Source organism: Poecilia reticulata, chromosome 6 (genome assembly GCF_904066995.2).
Source record: "Poecilia reticulata chromosome 6, P_reticulata-male-v2, whole genome shotgun sequence".
NCBI classification, from domain to species: domain Eukaryota; kingdom Metazoa; phylum Chordata; class Actinopteri; order Cyprinodontiformes; family Poeciliidae; genus Poecilia; species Poecilia reticulata.
In genome coordinates, this window is record NC_088835.1 from 18044250 (window position 1) to 18066113 (window position 21864).

The following is a 21864-nucleotide window of genomic DNA, read 5'->3' on the forward strand; positions in this document are numbered from 1 at the left end:
TCTAGCACCTTGATGCAGACTAAAAATGTTCTGATCTGACATTTGTTAATTGTGATTGTGGTATCTCGTCTTTTATGTAACAATTTCAGATCCTGTTTACCCATGCAATGAAGAGATTTTTACTTGGCGCTTCAGTGTAACCATTCGAAACAGACCTGCCTAAGGCCACAGCTGAGCTGAGTAAAAGCAGAAAATAGCCTAATCACTTTGGCAGCTTCAATGAACGGACTCTATTCAGTGCTTCTGAAACAGATAAACCAACAGAGCAATGCCAAGAGACACATCCTACTGTTTGGCCAAGCATCGGTTAGACATTAGTCACACATGGTGATGCATATCTTAACATTCATGTCCTGTATAGCAACAAGCAGACACTTAATGAGTGTGCAATATGTGCAGCTACAGCAATCTATTTTCTGAAATATATAAAAATTAAAAATATTTCTGTTTCAGTGAAAGACAAACTGTGTCATATGAATGAGAAAGTTATCCTCATTTCATTTCTGAGGCTGAAACAAAATGTCTAACGTCTAAGGATTTCCTCCCCACATCACAGTTCAAAAACATTCATGTTGGTATTCATTGGAGATTCCAGATCTCCCATCGACCACTGGAGTTGGACACCAGCTCCTTGTGCCTGAGTACAAGTGACATTTTCTATCCTAATTTGTTTTTGCTGTTTTCTGACGCTAATTGCTATCAGAAATTAGCATTGTAACAGTGCATAATGGTTTCCTGAACTGTGAATGAGAAATGTAAACATATCTGCCTGCTCCTCTTAGTACGCACAGTGTTATGTCTATAAGTGTCATAGCAACGCTTCTCACACAGCACTAAGCGCAGGCTCTGTTTGCACAGCAGGCAGGCGTCACAGGATCGGCTTAGTGACATTAACGTCATTGGTACCAGCAGTGTGCAGCACGCACTGGTACACCTTCATCACACCAACACGTCAGATTGACTTCATAACATATGTGTTACAGGAAAGAGGAATATGATTGGTGGAATGTGTATAATGTCCTGTTCTGCCTCTGTGCTTTCATACAAGATGTCGAAAAATGACAAAGGCACTTTAAACCGAGTTTTAAAAAGTTTATTGACCAGTAACGGAGCTGAAAGAACATAAACATGAAATCACAACTAATCATTAACACATTGAAGATAAAACTGCTAAAATGGAAACTACACTAACCTCTGAGTTGAACATAAACATAAACGTCTCTGTTGTTCAAAACAGTCCATTTTCAAGCATACTTGTCCAGCTTTGCAAAATGAACTTTCAACTCACAGCTTGGTGGATTTGCTGACAAATTGTTTCTGCTGTAAAAAGAACTAAATCAATTTGGCATCATTGTGGGTTGTATGACTGGACTTACTGGTGGATCAGGGTCTGAACTTTGGGAAATTGCTAGATTGATCTTTAATAGCCTTTAATAAGTCCAGATCAGAATCCTGTTGGACATCTATGAAAATATCTGGAAATAACAGTGTTGAGAAGGAACCCGACTTGTCCAGGGTATACCTCGCCTCTCGCCCATTTACTGCTGAAGATAGGCACCAGCACCCCTCACAACCCTACCGGGGATAAGCATGAAAGATAATGGGTGGGTGGATGGACCCTTCAAACCTGAGACAGCTTGGACAGGCTGCTCAGGAAGATTGGTTCAAACTACCAGTTGGCAAATGCAGATGTCTCATTATGAAAGTCAGAAATCGCTTGTCGGCTTGTTTGTTGCAAAAGTGCTACCACACAATATGGCAATCTTTTGTGTTCATGTCATTTTTATTTCTTTAATCATACAAATTATTCAAAAATGCCATAAAGATAAACCAATGTATAACCTGGTTACAGAAAATAGCTCATAATTGTATCACAAATGGAAAGATCAAAGTTTTTCCAGTTACAAATATCAGAATGCAACTCCAAATCAATTTGTTGGCTGGATTTTGTTCCCCCTCTCTAAATTTTAAAACAAGCTAACAAAAACAAAATGAACAAAAAACCCCATTTAAAGCGAGTGTGATTATTCTCTTTGCAGATTCCTGCACATGTCCATTGTTCTGTCAAACCGGCATTCACCTGTATTCATATAGTTTAATAACTGAGCCAGCTATGCCATAATCATTTGGATCTGCTTCAGGCAGCTAACACCCCCTTCAATTAAACACATAGACTACACAGACACACACTTTAAATGATACATTTGGCTGGTGTGCTGACCAACAATATTGTGCAAAAAAATGACTAATTATGTACCTGAATATCTAAACAGGTGCAAAAATTGTTGTTCCCCATTGCTTGCTCTTGTGATTTTAGCAATTATATCTGAAAGCTTCCCTGATGCTTTTATCTTTGTCCACAAAGACTGTTAGACCTGGTTTCATCATGAATCCTGGTAGTTTAAATCACAGGTAGACAGCTCTATGAAAGTGAGCTCAGACATGGCATTAAAATGCATCACCATCTGTAACTTGTTACTCTCTATGCAAATAAACACTTTGTTACATTGTTAACTACCAGCTGAGCAAAAAAAATTAATAAAAAATTGGACAAAAACAAATCTACTGATGTTTAATTGACATCATAGTGCGTCTAGTGTCTCGGATCTCTTATTTAAACATGTACGTGTCTCAGATTAAACAAGATGGAAACTACAATAGAACCTCTTACAGACATTTTTGAAGCTTTTTTATTCAACACATATGTGATAGAAAAATGATGCATGAAATAATTAACACCCCTGTCACACTACTGCATATCCTTTAGGTAATCACCTTTTTATGCATCTAAAAAATTACCGTAGATGTGATTTTTCTGAATGTGGCTTAAAAACTCAATGGCATGAGAATTACAACTCTGGGATGCCATATATTCTGCACATATGCTCCACTGAAATAGAACGCCCTTAACTGCTACTAAAATCTTGCAACAAATACCAAACAATTATACTATTAAATATCATGCTGTGCTAAGCGTAAGCTCTGTCTGCACCAATGAAGATTGAAGCAGCTGTAACCAATGGGAACCTGACTTACTTTCTAATTAATTTAGCTAATCTACCTGAACTTAACTAATTTAGTTAAATTGTGTGGATCAAAGTAGACATATAGCATTCTTCATTCTCATGCAGTTAAATACTGAACTCTGCATTTTAAACCTAAAGCAGAAATGAAACATACCTCCAATAAGACTTGATGTTTGACAAAATGTGCCCAATTTCCTCACATTTAATTAACATGCTTTTTATATATACTTAGATGGAAAACAGTGTGACAGAACTCTACATTTGATCTTGTTGGAGTAACAATAATTGTCCTTGCAGAGGTCAAAAACTGAAGGTTTTAAACTCCAGCTTGAGTTCAGAATCAGTTTCGAAGTTCCTTCTGAATTGCATCTCCATAGTCTGGAGTACATTGTATTCATAATATGTGTGCCTCTTTTAATGTTAAACAACAAATTAGCTTCAGGCTCCAATGCACCCCGTTTAGTTAAGCTATGTTGCACTGACACACCCACTTTGCAGAGCAGAAATATTTGCAGTGACTTAACACTGGGGGTGAGTTAAAGGGTAAGTCTGAGGACCACAAGGACTGATCACGGCTTTTGAGCTCCAATCACAGCTGCTTTGTTCACAGTAGCTGCAGAAATTAGCATAATAATGAATAGGTCATATCAAGTTGATCTGAGCCCTGCTTTCTAAAGATATCTTTCTTCTGGAAACTATGCAGCTGGCGTGTGGCCTTACTCCAGGGTTGTAGATCGCACATCAGGAAGACCAAGTGGGTATTTCCATTCACAGTGTTCTGAGAATGTAGCTGATGGTGTTGCAGACCCCCTACTGATGTGGCAAGATCGACCCGTTTAAAAGTAAATGCATCCTCCAGACATATTTAGTGTGTTCATGCCTGTATTTAAGGTAATCCACTGACCTCCAGATCTGAACAAGGTATTAAAGTGATCTGCTAGAGATGCAGGTCACATGTCTGATGTTAACAAGACCAGATCAAATTCAATTTCCGCCATAAATTCCACTTTTTTTTGTTAAGGAGAATGCTATGAGAATATAAATATTGAATCGATCCGCTTCCATTATTAGACTGAGTAGTTGCTATTTGTTTTCCGTCTCTGTTGTGTGTGGTCACTTTATATTATGTCATGAGTGATTTTTCTGTCTGATGTGTCTCCATCCCTGATTAATATGGCCAGTAAATGACTTCGCTGAATATTGTGGGCTGTCCTGGTGAGGAGAGATAAAGGCATTACCTCACTCTGTCACTTTTACTCCTACTTATAAGATAAGGAAGGTCACATTGGCTGTGTGAATAGTTCAGCGGCCTTTATTATAAACTTTCTGATAAGTCTTTATTCCACTAGGTAAATCTGTTTAGCTTTTGCAAGCAGACGGTTCACATATTAATGATTTGTTTACTGTAGTTGTCTCACTCTACAGTGACGAAGTGTTTTGTTTTCTCCCCACGTCTGTTGTCCAAAATTAAACATTGTCATTCCAAACTTATTCTTTCCTTAATTCCTTTGACACCTTGTTTTTTCTAATTTATACATAGTGGAGGCATTAAAAAAGTGTCCTGGAAACCATTTAATTTCACGGACATTTGAAAGAAATGAATTGTGGCTCCATCATAAACGCCTTTGTCTGCTCTGGCATGTCTTTGCCTTCCAGGATATATTAAGCTGTCTGGCTGTTTTAGCTGAACTCAATGCAGCTCAATCACTCTCACACACACAGACACGCATATGGGTGTAAACACTGTGATAATATACAAAACGGATGGATCTTGGTGCGTGGGTCTTTTTCTGTACATTTCTTCTCAGGCCTCTGGCTTCATGTTCTAACTGCCGGTCCTGACTGTATCCTCCGCTTGGCATGACATCTGTGGCTCCTTGGTCTCAAAATATGTGCTGGCTTAAGCACAAAGCCTTTTTTTTTGTGGCGTTGTGGATAAAACAATGAATATGCAGATATTTAATCTAAGAGCATTTTAAACTCCTGTAACTGTGACGTACGTTGGCGTACCTAAAAATATATTTTACGAACATGAAGAAGCACTGACACATCAAGTAAAACATCAAGTCAAATCTAGTAGATAAAGTACCTATGATTCACAGCTTTTTTTGTATTGCGTGTGTATTGGGATGAAGTCTGTGACTGCATTACCATCAAAAATATTTATAATCACTGTACTATTGCTGAATATTGGAATGATATTATCTTTTACAATTATCCCACATTTTTCTGACTCTTTTCTTTTATTACCATTATGCAGTGGTAATGAAATAAAATATCCAGAGTTCTCAGTAAGCTTTAATACCTCAGACACGAAGAATAAAAAATGTTGGGCTTTTATGGGTCGTTAAAGTCGATCCAACTAATTAAATATACAGTTGTATTTAATAAACTAGAATATTATTGAAAAATTTATTCATTTAAGCAACTTAGATCACTCCATCATCACCAATATATGTTTTTTACGCAGAAATATGGGCTTGATCAAAAATATGCTGAATACCAGCTAAAAGGGTTGAATTTACCATTAATTTGACAAACCCCATCAGAGCACATCTTCTAATCTATTCAATATAGCTGTCCTATTTATACGTAGAGCATTAACAGATGACAATTTAAATGCATAAACCTAAAACAAAATACTTGTGAGCAGCCCTTTGTAATCACAGTATTGCACCCCCTGATGAGAAAAGGTTTTAATATGAGCAATTGATCACACTTGCTTGAAGTCCACATCTGGAGCATGGGGTAATATGCAGGAACATTATGATTTTTTTTTCCTTGTCTTTGGATAAAAAATATATTTTTTAAGTGCTTCTTAAGATCAGTATGTCTGATCCTTAAGTGTGTTTCCTGCTTCTGAAAGATGGTAGTATACCCAAAGTTTTTCCAAGGTGGGAACAGAATAGCCAATAATTTTCTGAGAGGTGTCACAGTATGTGACCACACTTTCAATAGAGCTATGACAGAATGCCCTCGACAGCTTCCTAGAGAGGTGGTTCCTTATGTCGACTCTGAGGAAATACAGCCTGCTGCTTTTTTTTTTATCAGATCCATATTATTTATCAGCTCCTTGCTAACCTTGACTCCCAAAAATCAGTGTTCTGATGAGCCAGTTTACATACTTTGAATGTCTGTTTTGGTTCTTTCATTCCTGGATCTGGTTAATGTCTCAACACCATGTGGATATCAACTCTGCCTCTTCCCAACAGGCTAATAACTCACCTCTCCAATGACCAATAACTGTGATTTTATTAGTAAACCATATGAGAAGTGTAGAGGCATAGAGGTCATTCCTGCAATGTTTTTATTAGCACTTGCTAAAAATATTTGGCAATGGCAAAAATATGTGCTAAACAGTGAAGGTCTCAGCATTCTGGGATAGCCCGATACGGTGCAGAGGGACCATGAATTGATCATGAAAATACTGATGGAAACATGGGAAACTAGTAAATATTAGAAGGGCTTGATTTGTGTAATCCCAATAAAGGTTTTTTATGCTGATTATTGAGGAGGATGTAAATAATACTCAGCTTTTCATAGAAAATAAATGGAACAGAAATGCCTGCCTCATTTCCTATCAGAATTAAAGTTTTAAATTAAATGGGGGAAAAAAATCTGAAAATCTCAATAATATTTTTGTGCTTAACTGCATATGGTCTCTTAGTTTTGATCCTTAATTCATGAGATTTTAAGACATGTCCAAGCGTTTTGGAAAGGCAATGAAAGGTGCTATTTCTAGTGTTTGAAATGTTGAAAAACCACATGTTTTGATTCAGATGAGGTTGAGTCATTTGTGTGTCAAATCCCCAACATTGTTTATTGAATTGGTTTGAAAGATTTAAAGATAATTTCTTAAAAAGATTAAATGTGTTGTAGTACAGATCTTTGTAGAGCTGCTGAATAGAAAATGCTAATTCACAAGCCATCTGGCTGGTCACAGTACATGAGTATCTATTATTTTGGCCATCACTGAAAGCTCGGGGCACTCTGGCCTTTGCTAAATAATAGCTAAACAGTGTGAGATTTTTTTAAATCAGAGCTGTTTTTTTACACTCATTTTGTATTCTTAAGCTGCAAGTAAATCAATCATGCTGCACATGAAACATAGAAAATCGTGTTCCTTTTTTTCAAACAGCAAATGTATAAATAGAAACTGCACCTCTGCATAAATGCAAAAACCAATGTTGAGCAGCATTACACTGCTTGTTTTTAGTGCACACATGCTTAATAGAAGAATAAAATCTATTAGCCCCAATATGATACTGCATATTGGGTCCCAGTGACATACAAAAATATGAAGCAGTAAGTAAATAACTCTCCAGCAAAATTCTGGAATGCATCAAATTCTGCAGAATTCCCAAATTACTTTAAACAGTCTACTGCTATAAAATCACATAGATGTTACAATGGCTGGATCATGTCATTATGTTAATTACATTATTATTATTGTATTGCACAGGTTGATGAGAAATTAGAATTTCTTTTTCCTTTTAAAAAATGAAAAAAAAAACCTTCTACTTATTGAGTACATGCTTCATCCCTGTTGAGAATTTTTATTTGACTTGACTTTCATTTAAATTGTAAGTAAACAAATAACATATGCAACCAGGCCAGAAAAAAATGTGACAGCAGATTAAAATTCTGTTAAGAAATTTCTTTATCAATAAACTCCACCGCTGACAAGGTTTTCCTGCTCATGTTTATTCTGTAGAGGAAAAAAAGTTGTAGAAATCTAAAATTGTAGAAATGCATAATTCGCCGCCCACCACGCACATCTCTGCACATACTAACACGTCCTATTTTTGAAGATGAGTTTGTAAGGACTCTAGACATTTATCAGGCCCACCACCCTGGGTCTAAATCCGGTGAGTAGGCACGTCACTGTCTCTGATTAAACAGGAAGAAGGCGGGTACCTTCTGAAACCTCTGATTGCCACTTCCCATATACACAGATATGCCCTGACCTAAAAAGACCTGTTCTGAAGACTGTTTCGCCACATTCTTTTTTTTTTCCGCTCATCGAAAACATTTGCTCATTTGCTCGCTTCTCGTTAACTGTCCTCACCATCTAATATATTTCACCCATGGGAACAAAGATTGTTCTCAGTTTAGATGTCACCTCTCCATCAAGTGCTGATATTAATGCAGTATGAAATAGCTTATAGTGAAACGTTTAACCTCTGGTTGAGAATAATCAGCTTCTAATTGCATCCGTGATGTATTACACTCTGTCATATGTCCAGAGTTCATTGAGTAGGGCCATATCTGTCAGTAGCAAACAAGCCTTGTCATCCACGTTGATTGCTTGTTTTTAAAGTCACTTTTAACGCCTCCGCTTATTGACAGCTCAGATGACATTTTAAATTATAGTGCAGAAAGATTTTACTTCTTCCACACATTTTTTTTCCCTGGGTTTTCAACAAAAACCGAGCGGTAGAATGAAGCAATAAATTCTGTGCTTAAAGGTTTTTGAGTTCGGAAGTTCATTATACATCACCGAGCCGTACAGTCTAATCAGGATTCCAGCTGGAGGTGTAGCTGGGCGCCGACCCTGAGAAAAGACTTTGTCCTCTGCCTTATCATCAGGGAGGTTGGCAGAACAAAAGGCGAGGTGATGTTCTTTGGCTCATCTAATATGTAGGTAATTTTCTTGGCTCGTCTAAAAATGTACTGTTAATGTAATTAGCTTTGTTGAAATAACATTTGCAGAGCACATCTTGGTTAAAAGGACGTGACACCCTCTTTTTAATCAGATACTGTCACTTTTATCCCACTGAAAACATCTTAAAGACGTAAACTTATCACAGCTTTCAGCAAAAGGCAGTGTTGCTGTTGTTTTGTTTGTGAACTGTTGGCGAATCTGACAGCTAGAGGATTCTTTCCTGGAAACCTGCCTGATCTCTTCTGCTCATGGTTGAACGATTTAATGAAGGTCTGTGAATAATTCAAGTTCACCAGTACTAAATATTTCATTTTGGATGGCCTGTGGCCAGTTTCTGCCAAGACGCTAGGTAGTTTTTGACAGCTCTTTGTGTGTTTACCCAATGTTCTTTTTGATAGGAAGAGGATTCCTCCATAAACCCTCATGATGGAGAAAACGATTTCCTATATTTTCTTCTCTAAATTGAAAGACAAACTCCCTGAACTGCTTGTGTTTAACAGAAGACTTCTAAATATTTTATGTTTGAGATGTTTGACAAGTGCTTACGGTAGATCTCACATTTTTTATTTCTCTCATAAAGTAACCAGTCACCAATAAAATTGCATCCCACAGGTTTTAAACGAGTTGGCACAGTTGAAACTTTGTTTGAAAGTATGTCACTCAAATTTAAAATCCATTATTCACAGTTATTGCATTTTTTGACAACTCCTTTGGTGTTATTCACCCATTTCTTCTGCTCACTTGTCGCCACATGTTGAACCAAAAGTTAGCATGTGCAGATCAACTCTGTAAAAACTTAAGCTGTTAAAGCAACAAAAGTGTTTGAAAATACAGCAGAGCAAGATTATAGTACATACCACTTCTGCAACTCATTAAGCAATGAGAAATATTATGTTGCAATTTGATTGAAGAAAAATATGCTGCTGAATTTTTTTATTTGCATATGATGGTGCTATGTTCCCTATTGGAGGATATTGCATGCAGTGCAACTTCAGTGCAAGCTTTAAGTTTAATGCTGTGCAGCAGTACATTAAGACTCTTTCTTGTTGTCTTCTTTGTCTTGGATAAAGAAAAAAAATCTTTCTGCCTTTATGCTTCAAATTATTTGTGATGTTCTTCATAAAAGTCGAAGCTCTTTGTGCTGTTATTGCTAAAATAACAAAAGCTCTGGAGCTACAAAAGAACCCATGGGTCAGTGTTTGTCTTTAATCTCTAGCAAAGTTTTCCTTTTTGCACTTTTTTTGAAAGGCTTTGCACAGTTCAGGGATTTAAAAAGATCCTTTGTTGCGAACTGTATCTAGCAGTAATATATGAGAGTTTTTGGGGGTTTTTTTATTGTCTTCCTTCATGGAAATCTCCTTTTTCCTTTTACAGACATGGGACTCGTTGTGCAGGCGAAGTTGCAGCAATAGCCAACAACGGAATATGTGGTGCAGGTGTGGCCTTTAATGCAAAAATTGGAGGTGAGTGAGAGCAATTCATTTTAACATAACATTAGTCACACTTAACAAGTTTTTTTTTTTATTTCAGTAGTATATCATACACACAGGTTAAAGCCAAGGATACAAGACAAATTATCTAATAGAGTAATATAAAATACATCCATGATTCCTTCATATTCAGAAAAAACAAGTCCACACAGCACATGAATTAGGGACCTCCAATCACTCCACTGCCACATCCAAGATGGCAGCGACTTAATGTAGGAATTAGTGTTCAATGAGGCATCTATGTATTCATGTCTGTGGTTCCCACACTCTTTCTCAGAAAGATTTTCCCGGCACATCTCCCATCCTTCACCATGCTTAATGGTGGGCATGACTTATCCTTTGTTTTACTCCAAACCCACCTGCAGTGTTTGTCACTGTAAAAAAATCTATTATTTATAAGAAAAGAATCGATGCAATAGCAAATAACCAACCTCCTTTTGTCCCTCCATGGGGGAATTTCAGTGAATCCACACCTAGGTAGGTGGCAAATGGAAACACACAAATATGCAAACAGTAAAAGATGAGCAGGAATAAGGAAAATAAAATACATGATGATAAAATTCTCTCTAAATCAGGCCTTGTGGGCTTTACCTGTTTTATGTCTGTCAAAGTCAGAAAGAACGTCACCTTTTCTGTTGTTGCAAATTTATATTTTTATTAAAAAATTTTGGAGTTGAAACAGAGGTCATTATCATAAAAAAAAATAGCAGACTGTGATAATTATGAATCTCCATTGCAAAATTTAACAAAAATACAAAGTTTTTCCAAAGTGTGCTAAAAAGAAGTGCTGGCTTCTTTATGATTGTCCTTGGCAGTCTAGAAAGACAGAGCAGTTGCTTTGTTGGTCACCAGTGAATATGTAGTTAATGTCTGAAACTAAAATCTGTGTAACACAGTCCATCCTGGTCCTATAACATTCTTCTGTTGTTGTTGCTAAATTATCCATGTATCCAGTGGTGTTTTTGTTCAGGCTTGTTTTTTCTTTTCTGCGGCTGTCTTCAGAATAAAAGTGAAGCCCTGTAAGAACAATTCTTAATTTAGAAGAAGAAAAACAAATAGTTGTACTTTGAATAAATTACTTCACAGTACTTCATTATGTAGACTAACCCCTCCTATGCCATCTCTGAGTTGCATGCACTGAGTCTGGTTTGTCACAGCAGGATTCTTGTCCAGTTACTCACAATTTGCAACAAAATAGCAAAATCATTCAAAAATAATGTTGAAATTTTAGCTTCGTAGAGGGTGAGCTACTCAACCTCTACGAAGTCTGAGGGTTAGTCTGGCCAGCATGTTTGTAAACCACTTGTGCTGCTTTACAGGTCTTCCTCCTCCAGATTATAGAAATACTGCATATTATGGATACAACATGATCACAATACTTTTTTATATATATTTACCAATTTTGTTAATTATCATGGTAAAGATTCAAGTTGCACTTCTAGTTTCTTAGAAGCAATCAGCTTAAGTACAAACCTAAAACAAGTTAGGATAAGTAATAAATCATTCATCAAATCAAAACTGATTTGTTTTATTTTCAGAAACTGTCTTAAACTAAACAGTGAATGAGCTGAAGAATTGCAGCATATTATGGATTAACATTGAAACTTTCTTGTCTTACATTTGTAAACTTACATTTGCAGTACTGTTCAAGTATAAACAAACTTGAGCAGGCCAGAAAGTAATGAAAACAAATAAAGTTCATGCTATCGGCAATCTCTTCCCCATCTTGATACGGCCTAACAGGTCCTTCCTATCATCTGTCTCACTGAATTTTACAACCCGCCGTTATGATTGTTTTTGAAATGTTCTGTTTTTCAAAATCTTATCGGGATTTTTTTATTGCCCAGCACTAGTTCCAGTTGAGGTTTCAGTTGCATTTAACAACCCTCTTATGTTTACATTATTACTACTTTATTTAACCGAGTAAGACAGAGTGAGCTTTAAAATCTCTTTTACATTCACAATGTCGGACAGGAAACGTTTTTTTCCTGGAATGCCTCCCAAATATTTACTCAGTATAAATCCGGTGGATTTATACAACAAATTTTAGGAATTGCTATATTAAGGCTTACACCGGCCGTTAAATATAGCTCTGGTATAAGCATATATTTATCCTTATTGAATAAATGCACTGGCATTATTTTCTTCACATTTTTACAGCGTGACATTATCCCAATGCAATAACTGTGCAATATATTTTAAGCCTCTTTACACACCTTCACCCTGGTTGCCAATAAGCATGGTGAGTACTGTATTTAATCAACATAAGTAACAAGTGTATTATTACATTAAATGAGGTTTCTATAATTTAATTAAAAATGAGATGCACACTAAGGCTTACATTAATTCACAGAGATAGTGATTTCTTGGTTGGTGTCTAACACTTTAGGTATAAGCACAGTTTCACAGTTAGCTCCCTCTCTTCAGGTTTTATTAATGACACAGTGGTAGCGTTTATAGCTGGTATCTTTAATGTGACTTTATGCGCCATGGGGAGCCGAGTACTGACTGGGTGATTGTATTTTTCAGCAGTTGAAGTGTGACTGCACCTCAGAGCAAGGCAGTGGGATGCAATGAATATTGCTTAAACCATTACCACTGAGAGGCCCAGCGAATCATGAGATGCAGCAGTTGTTTGTTGACTAAATAGATCATGACTTCACCGATGCTGCAAATACGATTCTCAGCCTAATGAGTTTCTGCCATAGTGTCTGTCTGATGGTTTTTGTTGATCACCAAACTTGGGGTGTTTGTTTTTACTGCATTTATGTAAACATATTTTTTATACGTTATTGGTAATAAGATTAAGATTAATCTCCCACATCTCAAATTGAGGCTTTTGGGGATTTTTTTAAGCTCAAAACTGCCACATGAGAAACTATTTTCTTATATCAGAGAAAGGTGCACAAAAGAGAAAACATGTGGTTGTGATGAGCCTTCTCAGGACTGAGCTATTAAAATTATTCCAATAACACATCAGTTATTCAATCCACCAGGTACCAAAATAAAACAAACAAACAAACAATGCCAACATCTGAAGTCTGGCATGTCTCAGTTAAGATCATTGTTCACTGTCCAACAATAAGAAAGAAACAAGAAAAAATAGCACAAGCACCCACGTGAGACTTCCAAGACCATTGCTGAGCAAAATAGATAAATAAAAAAAATACAAAGGCTTATTGTGGAATTGGCAATACAAACTCAGTGATTTCCAAGAAAATATTACTTTTTCTTTTGTGTAAAGTTTATAGCCACACACATTTGACATAAAGCTGACATGGCATTTCAGAAAAGGAACATCATAATTATGGCACATTTTGGTGGTGGTAGTTTCATTGCACATTCTTCGTGCAACAGAACAATGATCCAAGCCACCCCAGCAAGACTCCTTCAAAAAGTGATGGTTTACAGTGGCTTCATTAAAGGTCGGACCTAAATCTGATTACGGTGCTGTGGTGTGACCCTAAACAAGAGGTTCCTACTCAAAGACCTCTAGTGTGGCTGAATTTTAAAAAAAATTGCAAGAGAGGGCCAATATTTCCTCCAGTGATGTTATATTAAAGACAGGTATTGTAAATGCTTGATGGTAGTTGTTGTGGTAAAGGGGCACAACCAGCTTAGCCTTTTTATCCCCTAGAAAATAAAATCATAATTTGAAAACTGCATTTTATACTTACTCAGACTATCTTGGTCTGAAATAAAGTTACTTTCGTGAACTTAAACTTTTACGGGCAACCAAAAAAAAAATAAATAAAACAACTCTGTATTTGTAGTCCTTGGATCAAACGTCATGGCTTTCTTTAGTAAGTAAATAAAAGGTTAATTCAATTTTCAAAGAGTTTAGCTGCGTTCCTCACACATCAGTGTGTGTCTTAAATTGTGGCTGATGCCAGGAAAAATGAATTTACAATGCAGCGGGACATCTGGCTGCAAATCACCCGCCTGAGAAGCCGCTCAAACTTTTGGCGCAGCCGCTTATTCAAAATGCAATAAACCTGCCAGCATGGAACAATCTGTATTAAGAGAGATGATATGTCAATCACAAATTAACCATTTATCTTTGTTTGCTTTGTTTCCTGAACATTTTTACACTTGATGGAGTATTCCAAGGAGGCTTTTAGTAACTTTTGTCATGAAGCAATCTGTCACTGCCGAAATGGCAGCCAACAAGACTCAGTGGAGCCCGTGCGGCTCTGAGCAGTCCCGCTCACAGATGTTACTCATAACTCCCCTTCTTTGTCTTCATTACCATTCATCTCCCGACAGAACCACGGATTGGCCCTGATCTCATAAATTACTCCTCAGTGAATCTGTTCACGTCACAGGGTCAGTGAATTGTTTATAAACAACCGCAATTTCCTCCCAGACACTTATGGTGTGTGTTTGGGTGTGTACCTGTGAGAGAAGCATTTGAGTTTGCCCAAGTACTAGGGTGCGTGCGTGCGTGCGTGCGTGCGTGCGTGCGTGCGTGCGTGCGTTCGTGCGTGCGTGCGTGCGTGCGTGCGTGCGTGCGTGTGTGTGTGTGTGTGTGTGTGTGTGTGCCCTTAAAAAATAATGATGATAAGTGATTTGGGCCAGAAACTGTGCAGTTGACCCTACTTGACTTACTCTGCATCTCCTTCCTTCCTTCCGTCCTTATTTGCCTTGCATTTGCACACACATACACACACGCGCACACACATTCGCTGCACCCTTACCTGCTAACTGTGACTCGGTGTAGCTGCAGAGAATGTGCACAGCAGCGCCTGGAGACGGCGTTGTAAAGCTGCAGGATGTTGAAGGGAATTGTTACGACAGTAATCATCATTACTTCTGTGGTAACGCTCTTGCATAATCATCACAAAGCAAACAATGCGCGTTATGTCACCCATTTATGTTTCTTACATACTCTTTAGCGTTCAAACTCGCATTACACCCCTGCGGAGTAATAACTGCCTTGTCTGCCTCTCCGCCAGCATACTTTATCTAAAAACACTAATGTGAACGTCATCACTCATAATGTTGCCTCTGATGTCCATGGGCCCCAAGCCAGTAATGGACCTTATTTTAGGGTGGTGCATTTCATGGCTTTCTACAGCTGTTAATGTTCAGAGGAGTGATCTAAGGCTGTGAACTTCAAAGGCACAGAACGTGTTCAGGTATGATGAAAAGTGACATTTAGTGCTACCCTGTGGACATGTTGGTCCGTTGGAGATTCGGCTTGTTTCTCTGTATGTGGTTCTTTTGTCAGCGGTGTGTCAGATTTGTCTGCTTATCCTTCCTGTATCGCTGTGTCTTCTTTTTAAGTAGGACGAAACAGCTGTCCTTGGTTTAACAGCTGGATTGTTGTTTGAGGATAAAATTCTGTTGGTATTTCTCAGAGCAGAAGGCCTTGTGCAGTAAATCATTAAAACCACAGCGGTTTGATTCTTTTGTTTCCTGTTGTTGGTAGAGATGCAGCGACCAGAATTTTGTGTCCAATTTAAAACTTTTGAAAAGCCTACACTGGCTGTGTTTAGACAGTTCAGATTCCTCTTTAAAAATTTGAATATACAAAAATATGAACACCATTGAAATATTAATTTTAGCTTTCCTGCAATGAGCATTCATGAATTATTTGTTTTCAAAGCACAAGAAAAGTCATACTGTATTTATGAGAAAGTAGCTATTGTAAAACAAGGTTTGACTAATGTCTCAAAATAAATAAAATATTATGGAGTTGACATTTTCAGCCATCTTTTGTTAACAATTAGCACGGCTAGGATACATAACAATGCTGGGGCAGCACGTTCTGCATCTTTTTCTTGGAGAATGTTGCTGTTTATCTTGGTTCTGAGATTTTCAACTTCCTGGCAAGTTTTATGACAAATGTTGAAAAATCAAGAGGATGTAACAAAGCAAGTTGTAACCTTGCTGATATCTGCTGAATGTTTTGCTCTCTCTTGCTTTATTACGGCCAGAATGAGCTGCAAAGATATCCTGAAATTCTATAGAACATCAGTAAATAATAAAAAGCTCAGCAATTTTGAAATATAGTGTACTTTTGCAGAATTTTGGAAAAACTAAACGGTCTAAAGTTCTCAAACTCAACAGGACTTAACTCCTTGGACTATTGCTGCAAGGGCTATATGTCACTTTTAGTTCTCGGCCTTGTCCGTAACGTAACCAGCAGACCCTGATCACAAATATCTCAGTGACATGTTAGCTGCACACTGATGTAAGGCTTCTGAGATGCATGCCAATGCTTGTCAAATTAGAAATTTATAAGGAAGCACCAAGATCTTGTGATACTGTACTCTGAAATGCACGTATAGCCAGTAGAGCAGGAAAGAAAGCAATGTGACGTGAGAAAGCATAGGTGACTTTGTCAGAAACATCACAGCAGCATTTTGAGCAACCTGCTAATTGTCCAAGGCTGTTTTTATAAGGCAGGTGAAATTATCCAGTCTCCAAGAAATAAATGCACCAATAAAAATGTCCAGCTCTGACCATGAAGTAATATCACTCAACTTTGGAAACCAAAAGATGGGACATCTGAAGAATATCCTTAGTCAAAGTATCCCTTAGGGTTTTGCATGGATGTCTTGGCATAAGACTTGATTTGTGCCTTTTCTTAACTATGTAGAAGTTTTTTTAACTATGTTAAGAAACTTCACCTTACCTGCAGGACATTTTCAGTCTTTCTTTTTTTTTTCCACAGGAGTTCGTATGTTGGATGGGGAAGTGACAGATGTGGTGGAGGCTCATTCCCTAAGCCTTAACCCTCAGCACATCCACATCTACAGTGCCAGCTGGGGCCCGGAGGATGATGGCAAGTCACTGGATGGCCCTGCCAAACTGGCAATGGAGGCTTTCCTTCAAGGCATAACCAAGGTTGGTTTGAACATAACTTGTGAAACTGTAAGGCGAATTTATACAAATCTAAAACATTTCAGATTTAATTCCAGCTACAAAGTTTACATAAAGCTGAAGCTGCAGATGTTAAAACATCTCAAGATAAATTTGAAGTTCTGCGACAAATGGGTAAGTAACTTAATTAGGTTATCACAGATTGAATTTTTAAGTGATAGATGTTTGAAGAGTTTCATTTACTAAATGAAGATGAATATCTGAAACATAAAATGGCAAGAAATATAAACTATTCTCCAATAAAAGATTCAGAGAATTAATTGGGTCCAGAGTTCTGGCTCTTGCGCAACATTGCATCAGATTCTGACACTATTCTGAAGATGAAATCACTGCATTGTCTAACGAACACTTCTGAAAAACTGTGTCAGTGAACACTGATCATTACTGCATCCATACAGGTAGCTTGAAGCTCTACCATAAGAGGAAACAGGAATCCTATAATGTTGGATTCCAACATTATAGGAATCCAACATTATAGGATTTCTATAATGTTGGATTCCTGTAAGTACTGCATCCATACAGGTAGCTTGAAGCGCTACCATAAGAGGAAACAGGAATCCTATAATGTTGCTTACGATCAACAATTTTAGAAGAGTTTCAATGAAAAGCTGTCTTATGTGCAATCAAAAGCTGCTGCACACTGAAACCTTTTGGCTTATAATTTTAATGTACAGCACTTTGTATCAGCTGTGGTTGTTTTAAAGTGCTTTATAAATAAAGTTGGTATGGTATGGTATGGTATGGTATGGTATGGTATGGTATGGTATGGTATGGTATGGTATGGTATGGTATAAGAGAACAGATATATGAATGTTCCAGACTGCAAATTAGCTGAAATGCTTAAAAACTTCATATTACAACCCCAAAACAGGATGAGAGGGCATATCATAAAAAAACATAAAGAAAAACATTGTTTATGTGCTCATACAGGCATCCTGCGCTGTCGTAAAGAAAATGGAAAAGTGGTTTTTCATTTTATTTGTTTACTAGAACTGAGTAAGAATGAAAAAAGAAAGCTGGATCTGAAAAATAACTGTCCCAGACTACAGACTGTGCGTGAGAAATGTCTGCAGTTCTAAAAATAGGTTGCAAAGTGCTTTTGTGCATTAACGATGCACCTCGTTGCCATAATGACAGCGTTTTCTACGTCTGCCAGATCTTGAATTTATTCACGCAAAACTGCCTGTTTTTTGTTGTTGTTGTTGTTGTTTTTCTTCAGTAACCAACCAAACAACCTGCTGTGTCCATGTAAAACCTGTATTTTATATATGTAAATATTAATTGCAGGGATGATAGAAACCAGATGGTGACAAGTGTTTATTTAGAAAGAAAACAGGTACCAAATTTTTAGACGTCATCTGTTTTTATGTTGTAAAGCACTTTGAACTGCCTCGTTGCTGAAATGAGATTGATTGATTGATTGATTGATTGATTGATTGATTGATTGATTGATTGATTGATTGATTGATTGATTGATTGATTGATTGATTTGTCTGTCGATATTCCTGACAGCTCCTCCATCTAGCCACCTGTCCAGCTTGATCCCTACAGAGTTAATTTTAAGCCTTTGTGTGTGTGTATATATATATATATATATACACACACCAATGGCCTCTAGAAATTTGTGTTTGTAAAAATATGAAACTTTATAGTGGAGAAATCTGTTGTGGATTAGATATCCAAATGGCTACATTACAACAAAAAATAAAGTACCATGAAAGATTACTTGACTCATCAAGTAAGTAGAGCTAAAAAGCGACATAACTTGAGGTAAAAAAGAAAAAATATATATTCATCTTTCCAAATCCACATAAAGGAGCAGTTATCACCCTTCAACTTCTGGCCTTTATAGAGAACAACAAAGTAACAGCGAGGGGTAGAAAGTGTAGATCTTGTTATAATTGCGTCCCCTGCTTCCAAGAACAATAATGTCTGCCACTTCTCTAGACTACTTAAACAAATTGAAAGCAAGAGGTAATTAAGTCTTACATGGGGAATAGTTGTATCATAAGGCCCTAATCCTACACAACAAAGAAAAGAGAAGTTATGAACACAAGATACAGTTAAGTCAGCAAGCCGCTCACATTAATCACCGCAACCCCTGATTGACAAGCTTGGCTGTGCATGAACAGCAGGTAAGATGGTTAGCTGGCATCCTGGCTTGAACTTTAGGGCCAACACTGCAGTCCAGTCTTTAGTCTTTAGTTGAGTCCCTTCAGCTCGACTAAAGACGAGCCGAAGGGAGGGAGCCGTCATACAGGGCAAGCACATCCAAGAATCAGTGCCTAACACCCCTTTAAGCAGCTCCATTTGCATAGTGAAATACAAAATTACTCACAGTTGGGAAGCGAGGATAGCAGCGAACAGCAGAGGGAGGCGACATACATCAATTGATCTTCTTAGTTTCCAAAGACATAGTGCGGGGCTGTTAAAACGGGAGGTGATGCAACACAGCAGTAAACATGGTCTGGGAGGCTCAGGATGAATTCACACATAAAATTTTAATTATTATAAATAAGCTTCTGCAGTTGAAACCTCCACAGATGTTTCATCATATTTCAGGAACCTGATTCGTTTACAGATCACTGCATTCTGTTGTTATTCATTTTTAACAGGGTTTCTCACCTGTCTTGTCTTGGCAACGCATGTGCTCTCTTTCATAACAAACATGGTCAAACAGACAAATGTCATTGCTCACATTGGGTCGCTTTTTTATATACCTCATGGTGTAAAAATAAGATCTATTTGTTCACACCAACAACAGTCTTGTGTAAAACTCAATTATTAATCTGTAGTTCAAGCTGTTTCCTTCTGAATTTGCTCTCTGCAGAGATTAATTATTAAGGTGAGTGCTTAGAGGTTGTTGAGTATTTGTTTGCATAAATAGTTGTTGTAAGCAGCAAATATGATTTCAGTTGTTGAAGTAGAAGAAAAATAACATTATTTAAAACAGTTCACCACAGCACCAAAGCTAACAGTTTATGTTGCACATATGTAGAGCCTTGCAAGAGTTTTAATCCCCTTGAATTTTTCACATTTTTACACATTGCAGCCGTATTGTATTGTATTCTGATTCTTTTTTTTATGATGGACCCACACAAAACAACAGATAAAGGCAGGGAAAGGAAACGAAAGTAGGGATTTTTACAAATAAAAATCTGAAAGGTGTGGGAACCCTTTGAATTCATCGAAGTTGCAGTTTTGTTGCAATTCCAGGTTCCAGTCTTTTGGGGTTTGTCTCTACTATCTGTGCACATCTTCAGAGTAACTTTTCTGTTGATTCTTTTTTGCAACATATATCGGTAACTTAGGTTATCTGCCGAAGAAAAGTAGTTGTAGGTATAATGTTTTTAAGGTCATTTGGTTTGTCATGTTTGTGCCATTTCTGTAGGATTGAGGTTTGGAATTTGACTAGGCTATCCTATCACCTGATACGCTTTGATTAAACCTAGTTCATTATTGGAACCCCACTCCAGTCTAAATTATTGCCCTACATTTAGTTCCATCAGTCTTTCAATTGACTCGGAACAGTTTCCTTGACCCTGGAGATAAACATTTACGTGAAGACACCACCTTTTTTTACTACTGGAATAGTGCATGCCGCACTTTTAAGACTTGCAAAAATTGTTCCAAAACTTCTGTGCAATTTCCCCTTGTCTTCAAAATGACAAAATGATGTAGCACTTTGCTATGGTCTATTACATTGGTGTATTGGTATGTTACACATTACAAAATGAGGAAAAGTTCAGAGGAAATGAATACCATTGAAAGACACTTTATTAATTAAATCCAGACATATAGAAACTCTCTCCTTAGCAAGAGAGTTGTCATAAAGTTTTATTTTCAGAAATATTAAGGTAATTTTTATTTTACATACGAAATATGGCGGACAAACTCAAGGGGAATTTGTTCATTTCTCATCGACTTCATAGGCTCCAGCAGAATTAGATACGAAAGAGTTTGAGTCTATTACCCAAGTCTAATGTCATCATTCCTCATGTGTCAAGCTCACAACATCAAAGACCATTAGCAAATCAGCTAAATGAGAAAGATGAGATGGGAGAAAACAGAAACAAAGCTGATGAAGGAGTGAGATTCAAAGGCACCGATAATTGTCATGCAAATGAAAGAAACTGCAAATTTTCCGTGGCGACGCATGACTCATAGTTCACATCCCCAAATGTGTGCGGCTCCACATATTATGGCGTGTTAGTGGAGATAAATTACCTGACAGGAAAACAACAGGAGCCCTCTGGTTCAGTGTGTGTTCTCCTGGCAGCGAGATAACGGCTGGCGCTAAAGTGTTCCCGTCTGGGTATCTGTAAACCGCAGCAAAAGGCGGCGCCGGGTCATAAATTGAGCTGGACGGTTTAGGAGTGTTTGTACAGTCTGGTGTGACCATCCCGTTCGTTGGAGGCTGCATCCAACACTCAGCAAAAGCTCATCCATCCCATCTTCTAAAGAGAGATCATTTGTGAGATGGGGGGGTGTAGGAATCAATTAAGAAAATTAAATGGATCATCCTTATATAAAAAAAAAAAAAAAAAAAAAAGCTTGTACCAGCTCATTTAAAATCTGTCTTCGGGTCCAATTAAGGTCCCTTTGTAGACTTATGAGCTTAACATTTCACTGATTAAATGTGCCAGAGAAAACAGCATCATAGCAGCACTGATAAGGAAGTAAATCTTTGGTAACTAGACAAGCGTACCCACTGACAACTGCATTTTTTCTCCCTGCTTAGTGTGAATCCTTTTTTTTTCTGTTTTTTTTTTTTTTTTGGTTGTTGATTATGATC

The 21864-nt window shown here is 37.4% G+C and overlaps 1 protein-coding gene across 3 annotated transcripts in view; it reads left to right on the forward strand.

Annotated features, from left to right (window-relative positions):
• Nucleotides 1–21864, forward strand: part of furinb (furin (paired basic amino acid cleaving enzyme) b) — a 123555-nt gene that overhangs the window by 78890 nt on the left and 22801 nt on the right. For all 3 annotated transcript variants that reach the window (XM_008411496.3, XM_008411497.3, XM_081608062.1), the window contains 2 exons: nucleotides 10066–10154; nucleotides 16861–17033. In XM_008411496.3, the coding sequence (XP_008409718.2) occupies nucleotides 10066–10154; nucleotides 16861–17033 (262 nt within the window). The remainder of the gene's footprint in view (nucleotides 1–10065; nucleotides 10155–16860; nucleotides 17034–21864) is intronic.